This window comes from Squalius cephalus (genome assembly GCF_949319135.1).
Source record: "Squalius cephalus genome assembly, chromosome: 18".
NCBI lineage: Eukaryota > Metazoa > Chordata > Actinopteri > Cypriniformes > Leuciscidae > Squalius > Squalius cephalus.
This window is the reverse complement of record NC_137139.1, coordinates 18,631,218-18,644,110: the sequence shown is the minus strand read 5'-3', so window position 1 is coordinate 18,644,110 and position 12,893 is coordinate 18,631,218. Positions and strand designations below refer to the sequence as shown.

General features: G+C 38.5%; 1 protein-coding gene across 4 annotated transcripts in view; it reads right to left on the bottom strand.

Annotated features, from left to right (window-relative positions):
• Positions 1-12,893, bottom strand: part of flna (filamin A, alpha (actin binding protein 280)) — a 40,426-nt gene that overhangs the window by 9,339 nt on the left and 18,194 nt on the right. For 2 of the 4 annotated variants that reach the window (XM_079848650.1, XM_079848652.1), the window contains exons 7-30: positions 12,625-12,787; positions 11,731-11,931; positions 10,162-10,299; positions 9,913-10,039; positions 9,610-9,746; positions 9,266-9,462; positions 9,032-9,145; positions 8,810-8,953; positions 8,562-8,685; positions 8,303-8,463; positions 8,127-8,217; positions 7,758-7,927; positions 7,529-7,646; positions 7,147-7,409; positions 6,589-6,907; positions 6,336-6,509; positions 5,888-6,050; positions 5,599-5,759; positions 4,542-4,709; positions 4,330-4,453; positions 3,564-3,720; positions 3,284-3,473; positions 1,955-1,978; positions 848-1,095 (exon numbers count right to left, since the gene is read on the bottom strand). In XM_079848650.1, the coding sequence (XP_079704776.1) occupies positions 848-1,095; positions 1,955-1,978; positions 3,284-3,473; positions 3,564-3,720; positions 4,330-4,453; positions 4,542-4,709; positions 5,599-5,759; positions 5,888-6,050; positions 6,336-6,509; positions 6,589-6,907; positions 7,147-7,409; positions 7,529-7,646; positions 7,758-7,927; positions 8,127-8,217; positions 8,303-8,463; positions 8,562-8,685; positions 8,810-8,953; positions 9,032-9,145; positions 9,266-9,462; positions 9,610-9,746; positions 9,913-10,039; positions 10,162-10,299; positions 11,731-11,931; positions 12,625-12,787 (3,876 nt within the window). The remainder of the gene's footprint in view (positions 1-847; positions 1,096-1,954; positions 1,979-3,283; positions 3,474-3,563; positions 3,721-4,329; positions 4,454-4,541; positions 4,710-5,598; positions 5,760-5,887; positions 6,051-6,335; positions 6,510-6,588; positions 6,908-7,146; positions 7,410-7,528; positions 7,647-7,757; positions 7,928-8,126; positions 8,218-8,302; positions 8,464-8,561; positions 8,686-8,809; positions 8,954-9,031; positions 9,146-9,265; positions 9,463-9,609; positions 9,747-9,912; positions 10,040-10,161; positions 10,300-11,730; positions 11,932-12,624; positions 12,788-12,893) is intronic. The other 2 variants (XM_079848651.1, XM_079848653.1) reach the window with 1 other exon arrangement.

Below are 12,893 nucleotides of genomic sequence, written 5' to 3'. Positions count from 1 at the left end.
CACTAAAACATGTTAACACCTAACATCCTAAAATATGCTACATGTTAAAAATGCTAGCATTTTGCTAAAACACGCTTTACGTGTTAAAATATGCTATGAACGCATTACATGAAAGCAAAATTTAATAACTTAAATTTAAAATAGTTTAAAGTTTTTAAAAAGTCAAAAAGGTTGAGAACCACTGTCCTAGAAACATGGGGGAACTACCAGAATCTGATGAATCATAACATTGTTCTTTTGAAACAGGTTATTTTCCTTCAATAAACCAATTGGAGTTAAACCAAACTTATTCAGTTCTTTAGTTCACTGAGGAGACTAATAATCTAGTCACAGCAGTTAACAACTAACTAGAAGAGGAATTTATCAAACAACTACACTTAAATTTCCATCTGCAGCCATGTGAGAGCTTATGTGCCGTTTCCTTCAATTCATCACACAGTTACTGATTATATTTTTATGGCAGTTTAGGTGTTTTTGATCCTGCTCCTTTTTTTAAAACTTGACAGCTCCAATCCCCACAACAGAGCACTTATAACATTAATCTAAGGGTCTACTTTTGTGTTTCATTGAAGAAAGAAATAGTATGGTTTTGGAACAACATGTGGATGAAAATTTTAATTTTGGGGTGAACTAATCCCTTAAATTGCAAGTTGATGCTTACCACAGTGTAATAGCAACAATAAGCTACGAATTCCTTCACACTGTAATGATGGTTTTGCACTAAAGGTTCACAGTGTATATTTAATGCACAATCCCACTGGAAAGGCTGCCTGTAAGAGTTTGTCCACCATTTGAATGAATATACTGTGATCCACCTGAATACAGGATCTATATGGCATATATGTACCGTGACTTGGAAGGGGCTGTTGGGGATGTGCTCTCCACCGAAGCGCACACAGATGACGTATTTCCCAGGCTGGGGTGCTGTGTAGAAGATGTCAAATGTTCCATCTTCATTTTCAACTACGTCCACATCCACCTCGCCTCCATCTGGAGTGCACACCGTGCATGTCACCTTGCCCTTCCCAGCGGCCTTTGCATCCACAGTGATGACAGTCTGCTCTCCGATCTGAATAGTTGGACCAACACCAGCTCCTACAGAATACAGAGAGGTTTAGTAACAGGAATATGCAGGCAGATGTTTTGTTATTAGGGAGTTTAGTACCCATCCCTCCATAGTTCCATTCCACCATGCACTGGATGCAAAATATCTAGAACGTCAAAGCAACAGATGGCTTAAGAAAAGTAGGATCCATCAACACCAGTGGTTCTCAACCAGGGGGGCCACAGGATTACTTTATTCTAAACGTTTTTAAATTAATTGATTATTTTAATATATAAAATTTAAATGCTAAAAAACAATCAAGTTGTTAACTAAAATATTTTATTTTCCTTTAAGTATTGCTTTTAATGGATTAATAAAATTAACCATGGATAATTTAAAATAATCAATATTTCCAGTTTCTGTTAATCAAAAAGTTTGAAAAAAATCTGTCAATTATAGCAGAAATACAGAAAATATCTTTGTCTTTAAATAGTGTTGGGTAAATGGAGGCTTTTGAGTAAAAAAGGTTGAGAATCACTGATCTAGACATCTTTTCCTCCTCTGTGACTATAAAAAGATGGATCCACTATCCTGTTTTCCGTTGCCTCAACTTCCAGAGTACTAATAATGTAATACAAAAATGAGAAAAGCTGAGAGAGAAAAAAAAAATTATATATCAGTACTTGTACATTCCATCATACAGGCATATTGAAGACCTGATACAAGAAGTTAGTGATTAGTTACCTGCAGTCGACAACTAATTCACTATTGTACTGCAAGATAATCTACTTGTCTTAGCTAAAGTAGTGGATAGGACGGCAAAAAATATAAGCCCTTTAGTATCAAATACAATGCAATTTTGCATGCAGGACCAAACTATAAGACTAGAGCATTATTCAAAGCGCTTACCCAAACCGTGACCTCCAATTGAGACTGAGACCGTGAAGCAGAGCAAGAAAAAGTGAAAAAGTAACAATCAGGGCAAAATACAACAAAATGTGTGCAAGAGATAAAACAGAGGTAGGGAATGAAGTGATGGGAATGTGAGCAGCGCTGCACAGGAGGTGTGTGTGTGTGTGTCTGGGTGGGGGATGAAGATGGGAGAAGTACACAGAAACTTTACACACTTTTATACAAAAGAACAAAAAAACACTTTCCTTGTGAAAACCAGCCTGAACATTAGGTTTCAGATTAGACAAAAAAAGGCTCAAAGATCACAGTGGAGAGTCATCAAAACATTTAGTTTCCAGTGACTCCCAAACCACAGGATTATTCTGATCAAGTGTGTATACTGGCAGACTATCTTAAGACACCAGAAATGGATAAATAAAGAGGCACATTTGCCCTCTCTGTCTGGCAGTCTGGCTCACTTTGCATTAAATACATATTGCAATATGAAGAAAAAGAAAAAAGGAATTTTCACCAGATTTGATCTAGCTGTAATTGGAAAGATTTAATCTTTTAGAGTGATTAGTGTGATTTTATTGATGTGCGTCTGCATAGAAAACGAAAATGTCAAAAAGCTGAAACTTTTGAGCAAGAATCATGCTTTCAAGGTTGAACAATTTGGGAAAAACTTTACAACCTTGGATGTTCACACTAAGGTTTAAGTTGGTTCTTGTGAGGATTACACCTCTTTCAGTAACCATAAAGTGAACAGAGCTTAGGCCAAATTCCCACTGTTTGTGACCCATTCAATATGACTACAAAATTATAAATATGATTCTTATTGTGATTATTATTAAACTAAAATACACAACATACATTGCAATAATACAATTGCAGTGTGACATTAAACAAGTTAAATTAAAAGCATTTAATACAAATAATTTACAATTACAATTGTAAAGTTACAATACTAATATTTACAACATCATTTTAAATGTTAAACCATTATGCTTTTACTTTGGCAGTTTGCAAACAATGTGTTGCCAGTTTCAGAGTGAAGCATGGCACTGTAAGCAGCTCATGATACAGATACATGTTTCAGCGTTTTCATATTTTAATTATAACCGCAGCCATCACGATTTGATCACATTAAGCCATACCGCAATATTGATTTTATTCCGATATATTGTGCAGCCCTACTATATTATATACTTTCAGATTTATAGCTCTGATAGCTCAATAGTTAATTCTGAAATAAATTGAAATGGGTCTCCATGGTATGTATGGTTGTAATCAGTAACGTACAGACTGGTCATTTATGTTGACTGATAAGACCTGATCATTACATACCTGTGACTGTGCATTTGCTGGCATCTCCTGTGGGCAAGGCTCTGATACGATATGGGGAGTATGGGATCTCATCACCACCATACTTGATGAGAATAGTGTAACGGCCCGTCATGTCAGGCACATAGGACACAAGGTATGTCCCATCCTGATTATCACGAATGTTAGCCTTCTTTGGCTTCCCTTCAGGGTCCTAAAATAAGCATTAAAGAACGAAACACTGCATAAAAGGTTGAAAGAGTCAGCAGCTACTTTATGGCTGTAAAGAGAAGCATCAGCTCACAGTGATCTGGACAGCCAAGAGTCCCTCTCCTGCATCTTTGGCATCAATAGTGAACTCCACGGGCAGACTGGCAGGCACACCAGTGGTATTCAGACCAGGACCGCTGGCACGGACTTTACTAGCATCATGAGTGGGCAGAACCTTCACCTTATAAGGACTGAATAAAGAGACCGAAAAGAGTGTGTGAGGGGAAATAAAGAGCAAGGAAGGACAGTAATCAAGGGAATTTAAAAATGCACCAGGGCTGCTATTATACCAGTAGTTGATGCTAATGCCAATTTCAACATTACAGCAAAAACTAATCTGCTATTGAATACATTACTTTATGCTGTTAAATATTAATATAAACAATAAAAACACCCTTAAAATATAGTACACAGTACACTATCAATGCTGTAGCAAGTATGATCATTACATTTATACATTTATTTATTTTTATTTAAGCATAGACTTTCTTTTCTTTGGTACTGGTACATTTGACAGAACTAAAAACCAAAACACTAAACTTTTTTTGTAAAGCCATGTCAGTTTCTTTCAATGAGTATCTTTCAACCTGGATTATGCAATAAAAATAATGGCTAAAACAATAAAAACGATATAAAAGATGATTAAGATCCATTTTAAAAACGAATTTTTATTCAAGACTGACATTAAACTTTAGGTAACATTATGCCCAGTCGTGTGGTTCATTCGGTTTTTGTTTAGGACACTCTTGAAAGGGTTAGAGACATGTAAAAGGGTGGTGACATGTGAGGTTACAATTTACCTTTGTGGGATCTCCTCATCAGCATACAGGACGTTAATTGAATACGGACCCTCCCTGGTGGGTACGTAGCTGACCGTGTGAGTCCGGTCACCATTATCCACCACCTCAACAGGCTCCACGACGCCTTCATGACAAACAGTAATCGTCACAATCCTCCGATTCAATGGAGGGGAAAAAACATCCAAACAAATGACTCTGAGTCATGCTCTCACCTTTGGGTCCCTGCACTCTGACCTGCAAAGGAGCCACTCCAGCCTTGCTTGCATCCACAGAAAAGACCTGTGGGATATTGGCACGCACGTTGTTTCCAAGCCCCTGACCCTGGCATTTCACTTTAGTTGCGTCGACAGTATCGTGGACAGGTACAGAGAAAGGGCTTCCTGTAAAGGGGGGGGGGGGTTAGATATAATCAATAAATGAGATAAAAATCAAATCAATAAATAAGGGTGTAACAGATCATAGTTGATCCGTACCAGGCCCCATGCTTCGGCACGCATGTGATTCACGGATTAACTGCAAAGTTGAACCGTCAGAGAGTGAAAAGTTTATCATTTGCATGCGTTTTGTCTTGCCAATTTACACATTCAAGTGCAAGAAGAGGCAAAAGAGAACTCAACTCTGTTATAGCACACAGCTGCTTTTCAATAGCTCAAAACCACAATTTATTGCTCTTTTGCGTCACCTTGCGCTTGAACGGACACGCACAAAATTGTCAAAGCACCTGTCTCGGCAAGTATTCACGTAAACAGTCATTATATTTTAAGTGAATGTAAATGGTTGAGAAAGAAATAGGATGTGTATCATTATATTGGATCCATGCATTAGGTCTTAGACAGCAGCAGGTCTATATAGGCTGCTTTCAATTTGTCATTAATAGTAATCAAAGGGGAAAAAAACTCAGCTTTAACCAAGATTAATATATATTTAATTTATACAGTGTTATTTTACATTTAATTACTACATTTATGTACCTGAATACTACTGTTAGACTGTTATATTGTATTCATCTATGCGTTTAGTGTATTTGTTCTTCTTTTATTACTGACTGTTCACTTTTCTTTAATGTTTGAACTTTAGTTAGGCTAGTAGTTGTTGCTGTGGTATCAAAGTACTTAAAGTGTGCTTTAAGTAATAAATGTGAAGCAAAGTTACATTTTGCCTATCCGATCCCCAACTCAAAAACCATAATATGACCCTAACCGGGAGTTTTGTGATCCATTGCATCACTAATAAATAACAAACACTAACACATGATGCAAAAATACTAACCAGTGATCGGTTGGCCTCCATAGGTAACATTGAGGTTGTATGTGCCTGGCTCATATGGGATGTATTCAACACAACAGCTGCCATCTTTGTTATCAGTGCAAGACATTTTGGCCTCAGAAGGTCCCTCCATAGCCAGCCCCAATCCACCTGTACCAGCCCCACTGCACAAGATACAGACGAGAAGTGAGGCAGAGAACCTTATAACCAGACCGACTGATGCAGTGACTGATTTGATCAAGAAAACAGCAGCTCAAAATGAACCAGAAAGCAGAGTGCTGAATCTACCCACCGGGTCTCCACTGTAAACTTGTTGTGTTTGTTGGTGATGCCAGACTGAAGTCCTGGGCCATGTACACGCACACGTGCAGGGTCACAACCCTCGGTCACCGGCACACGGAACGGGCTCTTGGGAACCGGGCTGCTATCGTAAGCGACCTCAACGCTGTGTGTGCCTTAATATATGCCACAGAAGATTAGAGTAAATGCAATCTATAATATTACAGTAATAAACTTACTACAAATGATGCAAAGGATATGATACAATATATTAAAATTAAATTAAATAAAACTAACAACTAAAATGAATGATTTTAAAAGCTACAAATGAATTCAAAGCATCACATTATAATTCAAAGTACAAATGAAATGCAATTAAATACATTTTAAAGATTAATGTTAGTTAAGCATGAAATGAAATTGATGATTTAAAAATAGAAGAAATGAACACGGAAACTCACCCTCCTCATAAGGTGTGTACTCCACTTGGTAAGTGCCATCTCCCAGGTCTCTGATCAGAGCTTCAGTGCGGTTGCCTGATGGGTTATTGATACACGTCTTGATATGATTGCCACCCGTTTTGGTGAGAGCACGAGCATCCACAGTGAAATCAGTAGTGGCCTCCCGGAAAACACCTACAGTTGAACATTCAAAGTGACCAAATGAGCAAAGAAAAGTAACTCCTGTCTTATAAACCTGAGAAGACCACACTACCTTTGCCCTCCACTCCAGGTCCGAACACTTTTACTCCACTGGTTTCCACAGCAGGCTCCACATTAAGTCTGGCTGGGAAGTTTGGCACATCCTGATCACCGTAGCGAATGGTGAGGGTATAAGCTCCGGGGTAGAGAGGGATATAAGTGATGGTGTAAGTTCCATCCCCATTGTCTTGAATATGGACTTCAGCCTCAGTGCCATTGTCTGAGATGATCTCTATGGTCAGCTCAGCAGGACCAGCATTAGTGCAATCGACCACAAACTTTCCTGGCTCGCCAACCTTAGCTCGCTCCAGGCCTGGCCCAGAACATCGCACCTACACATTAGAAGAGACGTTGGGATATGAATAAAAGAGTGCATTTGTTCTACAACTAAAGCCAATGAGGGGGATCCGATGCCAAAAACCACTCACTGAGAAGTTGTGCAACATTAAGCAAATTACAGTTTGTAGAATAAACAACCCATAAGAGCTTTTCCTGACGCCTTTTTGTCATCTTGTAAAACCAGCAATAATAATTAATTCCTAGGTTGAGCAACATTTTCAAACTGCCTCACCTTAGATGGGTCAGTGGGTGCAATTGCTTCCACAGGGAATGGACTGCCAGGGATGGGGGCACCATCATATGTCAGTTCAACCTCATAGGGTCCCTTATCTCTGGGGATAAAACGAACCTGGCTGGTTTCTGGGCTCAGGCCTGGTTCAACTTTACAGGGCACTGATTTGCCAGATGGACCTGTAACCTTTGCGCCAACCTTGCCCTGACCACCTGCTCCTTTAGACTTGACCGTGATGTCCTGATCCTTTCCAACAGCCATTGCTTGGAGAGAAAAAAAATAAAAAATAAATAAAAAAAAATAATAATAATTTGACTTTTAAATGGGTGTTCATAACTCAGGTTAATTGGTCACAAACTAGATAAGGAAATTGATAACTTACTATCGCCAAGACCAGCCACTTTAACTTTACTGAGGTCCAGAGATGGGGCAACTGCTACAGCAAATGGGCTCTTGGGAATGGGATCACCACCATAGGTGACATTCAAACCCATATTGCCCTAAAGAAGAAAATTAGCACTTAGATTCCACAGGAAGTCAAAGGATAAATGATATTTAGTAAACAGCTCATCATCAGTCATGGAAAGTTGAAATATCAAACATGTACTCACTTGTTGGACAGGGGTGTATTTAACAGTGTGGGTGCCATCATGATTGTTGAGGATGTCAAAGTCACGGACCGCCTCTCCCTTGTTGGGTCCAGTGAACTGAGCATCAAGTTTAGCTTTGCCTGCGGCCTTTGAGTTTACAGTGAAATGAGTGGGTTTGTTCAGCTCCACACCTTGAGAGAAATAAGAGCCATTTTTTGTTCACTATTACAGAGATTCACCTTTAAACTAAAAACAAACTGAGGGGTGAAAACAAAACATATTTTGGTTCATTTTGGGCTTTATTTCTAATAAAATAAACACTTGATGTTCGAAAAAACAAACATGATGGCTTCCAGAGATGCCCATGTTAGTATTTGCCATTAATCTCACCAGTGCGGCTGAGTCCAGGCCCCTCTGCTTTAACTTTGCTGGCATCATGAGAGGGATCGACTTTGATTCTGATGGGAGTCATGGGAATGGTCTAGAAAACAAAAACATAATAAAATAAAAGAATAAAAGAAACCCCACTAGACCACTTCTCCATATACACATGCACTTCCTCTTACCTGATTAGCAAACAGCACCATGATTGTGTAGCTGCCTGCTCCAGGGGGAGTGTATTTGACAGTGAATGTATCATTGTCATTTCTAATGATGTCAAAATCAATGTCAGCCTCAGCAGGTCCCACCACACCTGGAGCACATTTGATGCCTATGCTGATGTCACCTAGACAAAGAGACAAAAAAAAAACTATTAAGCTTACATGCCCATAAAAGACATGAGGATATTAATTCACATCATTCTTTTAGAGTTAAAGCTCATACCCTGTCCAGCCTCAGCGCAATCCACAGTGAAGTATGTGGGTTCAAATGCCTTCAGGCCCGTCTTGGCCACTCCAGGTCCTGATACTTTAACCTTATTGGGATGGCACCCTGCCCCAATATTCATCTACACAACAAATACAGTGAAAACAAGGTAATACACTAAGTAACAAACAGCAATTGTAACATTTGAAGCTTCTACAGTATATGCATTATAAAAGTATCTTAACCATATCTGAATTACTACCCACCCTGAATGGGCTCTCTGGGATGTTGACTCCACCCCATGACACCATCACAGTGTGTTTGAGAGGTTTGCGAGGGGTGTAGCTGCAGCTGTATGTTCCATTGCCATTGTCCTTCACCTGCACATCCACTGGGTTTCCATCACGGTCCTGAGAGGGAACAAGCTTGTTAGTGCTTTGATTTAGAGTGATGTAGGTCAGTCATGAGCAATAAAGCAAGATTAACACCTGAGCTTGAATCTTCAGAGGAGCTTTGCCACCTAGTTTGGCATCTACAGTGAACTCAGCTGGTTTGCCGACTGACAGCCCAGAGCTCTGCAGACCTGGACCATAAGCCTTCACCTGAATTACAAATGAGACACACCAACAGCCTAATTTAAATCTGTACAATATGGACTACCAACCGCTCATATTAGGAATCATTTTCACATCGAACCTCTAGAAGGAAGCCATGTTCATTACCTTGTCAGGATAAAAGTCTTTTCCTGGAGCAGGCTCGATTTCAGCCATGAAAGGGCTGAGCTGGATGTCCTCGTTCTTACATAGCACATGAACGGCATATTCGCCCGGTTCTGTGGGCCAGTACCTCACGTCACAGGAGCCATCTCCCTTATCGTCACATTCGATCTTAGCCGGGGATGGGCCCTCCACTGAGAAACCTGAACGGAGAATTCCCAAAATTGAGACTGCTGTTCTGGATTTACAATTCAAAACTTATTAAAAAATAAAATTAAAATAAAAACTTTAAACAATGTTATTTCTGTTCAAACAGGCAGATAAAAGTAGACCAAGCTAGTGGAACATACCCAAAGTGCCCACATCATCCCCAACAGCTTCCACAACAAAGTCAGCGGATTTGCCTACAACACCACTCTCTAGTCCTGGACCCCATGCCCTCACCGGCTGTGGTCCTGCTTCAGACCCAATCTTCACCTCAAATGGGCTGGATGAGAGATAAGAGACATTTAGTCTAATCGTCTCTAGTTTAAACAGTAGATCATGGCACCAGCAACACCAAGATTATGGGTTTAAGAACATGGACTGATATGTGATGCATGTCGCATGGGATAATAGCGCTTGACCAATGTATAAATATTAATGCGTTTTACCTGCGTGGGATGTGCTGTCCACCCCATGTGATGGTGATGATGTAATTCCCAGGTGTGGTGGGGTAATACTCATAGCTGTACTCGCCATCTCCCAGATCCTTCTTCTTACAGGGCTCCTCAAGACCCTCTGTATAATAAATACTACAGTTGAGTAACTAGATCATAAAACATCTAGTACTAATAGCATGGAGTTAATACAGAGGGCTCTGGCAGTGGGAATATGTCAACAGGAGTGTGGTGTCCACTCACTGGGTCCTTTGATGGTGACTTTCAGTTCTCCAGTACCAGCACCTTTGGTGTAAACCTTAAACTCGGCAGTCTCCTTAATCCTCAAGCCTTTAGGCTGCAGACCACGACCCTTGGCTTTACACAGGCTTGGATTACAGGCTGATTAAAAAAGACAATCAAGTTAGTTTAAATTGTAGTTAAATGTGTACCCTTCCATTTACAAAAAGGAAATTAATTTGTTTAATACATGTTAAGGTCCATCATTTGCCAGGGCACTCAATTACTAATCAATACAAAACACACACAAAAAAGAAAGAAATATAAATACAAAAACAAATAAATTAAAATCTTTTGCTCTATATTGCTACATCATTCCTATTGGGGGGTAAACACTTTTTTATGGAGATAAAGAAAATAAAACCAGTAATTACAAGAGTTTAAAACAAAACGTTACACTGTCTGATATAAAGTTGCAACTGTGAAATACAGTGTCACAATTATGCATTTCTGATATGTAATTTAAGGCTTTACAGCCTCTACACGCTCATGACAGGGTTGAAACATACTAACTGTCTGTGCAAAGTTGGGTAAGTAGTCTCATGTTAGCATGTATAATGTCAGGAGTATTCTCTTGAAACTGTATTTGTTTAACATTATTCCAATTTAATGCCTTACAATACAGACTTTCATAGTTTTTAAAAACAAAGCTTTACAACAGTAATGCCGTGTACAGCTGTTGGAGCAAAACTTCTACTGAAACTATTCTTTAAAAAGGAAGGAAAACACAGAGCATGTTAGAGGAGAGATATTAGGCTCTGCTCATGGTATAAATTCTTATCTTTTTCTGTCTTGATCCAAACAGCCTTACAAGAGGAAGTGTTCGTGGTAAGAATGACTATACAGTGCTGAATATATACTGGTGGAAAACTGTCTGATAATAAAATGCTATTTTTAATGTTCCATTTGACTACTGCGCCACACACTACTGAGTAACAGGAATTTAGCTTTTCTTCCAATGCTACGGATAACATTGTCTACACATCTCCAGAGAAACGAACATCTATTAGCACTTATATGGACAGTTAAGCATTTTCAAGTCAGTAAAATCAGTGGTCCAAAATGGTGTTATTGTAATTTCACTGGCACTATATAAATGTAAAGGGTTTGTTGCCTAAAGTGAGGGGCAACTGAAAAAGAAAACAAAAGGACATTGACAAAAACAGCAGGTCAAGTACCCAAGACATATCCAAGGAAACAGGAAATGACATCAAAAGCCAAAAGGAGGCCGATCCAAAGAGAGAAGGAAAGATACCAGTGGATGTAGACCGCACCCGTCCTTCAAAAGGAGAGACAATTTCCAGTGAAGAAAAACAGAGGAAAAAGACAGCAAGAAAGCAATGCAGACAAAAGAACATGCAGCAAGGACAGATAACAAACCTAAGCTATCTTTGTTTTATACAGAATATTCAGTGGTAATGGCCTTTCCGTGTGTCGTTTAACTGAATCCTGTGTGTATATCCTCTTGACCTACTTCCCTTTCCTGCTTCTCAAACTGAATACATTCATGCTTAGCTCTTCCCTGGCACTTACCCTCTCCCACATGGACTGTGTAAGGACTCTTGGAGATCTGGCCCCCAGCAAAGGTGATATAGATGATGTGCTGGCCCTCCAGAGTGGGCTTGTAGGTACATCGGTAGCTGCTATTGCCCTTATCCTCAACACTACACTCAATAGTGTCCTTCTTTCCACTGGGGTCCATAATGACCACCTCAACCTCTCCTACTCCAGCACCTGAGAGAGAAATCTGTTATGTAGAAAAGCCTATTTTGCCTGTACGTCATTTACATAAAAAGAAAAAAGGGAAATACTTATTTTGCCCATTTAATTTAATGAAACTTAAAACGAAAAAATGAAACGCTTATTTTGCTTGTGTTATTTATTCATTATTTACTGCATTTTATATATATATATATATATATATATATATATATATATATATATATATATATATATATATATATATATATATATATATATATATATATATAAAACATAAAATGAAAATGTTATTAGATTAAATATTATACAGACAAAATTATAATTATTTATGAATTTATTTTTGTTGTTATTTTGATTAAATAAAATTACTATTTTATTTATTTATTTAGATAACTTAAAAAGAAAGATTATTTTATCCAAATAAAGAAATGACATGGGAAGAACCACTTTATTTGTCTCTTAATAAAAATAAAATGCTTATTTTTGCCATTTATTTAAAAAAAATTAGTTTAGTTTAGAAAACACACAAAATATATTTTGTTTTATTTTAAATTCTATTTCATTTTAATTTCACATACAATAAAGTGCTTATTTATTTCTTTATTTTACATTTATGAAAAATTTACTTTGACATCATCATTAACCAAAATAATTGTATTTTCATCTAGACTGTCACATTATGTATGATATACTGTGGGCGAGTACCAGCTGTGTAGACATCAAAGTATGTGGTCTTGTTGGCAATGTTGCCTGCAGGCTCAAGTCCTGGGCCCTGGGCAGTGACCTTGCTGGAGTCTCCCTGAGCCATTCCCACATCCACCTCAAATGGACTCTTGGAGATGTGTTGTCCTGCAAACAGCACGGTCACCTAGGACAACAGACACAGGTCAGTCTATTAAAAGCCAGGAAAGACTTTAAGGCACTGCCCACATTTTGTCCCATTCTAGGTTTTCTATTTTTATTTTCATCTTTTT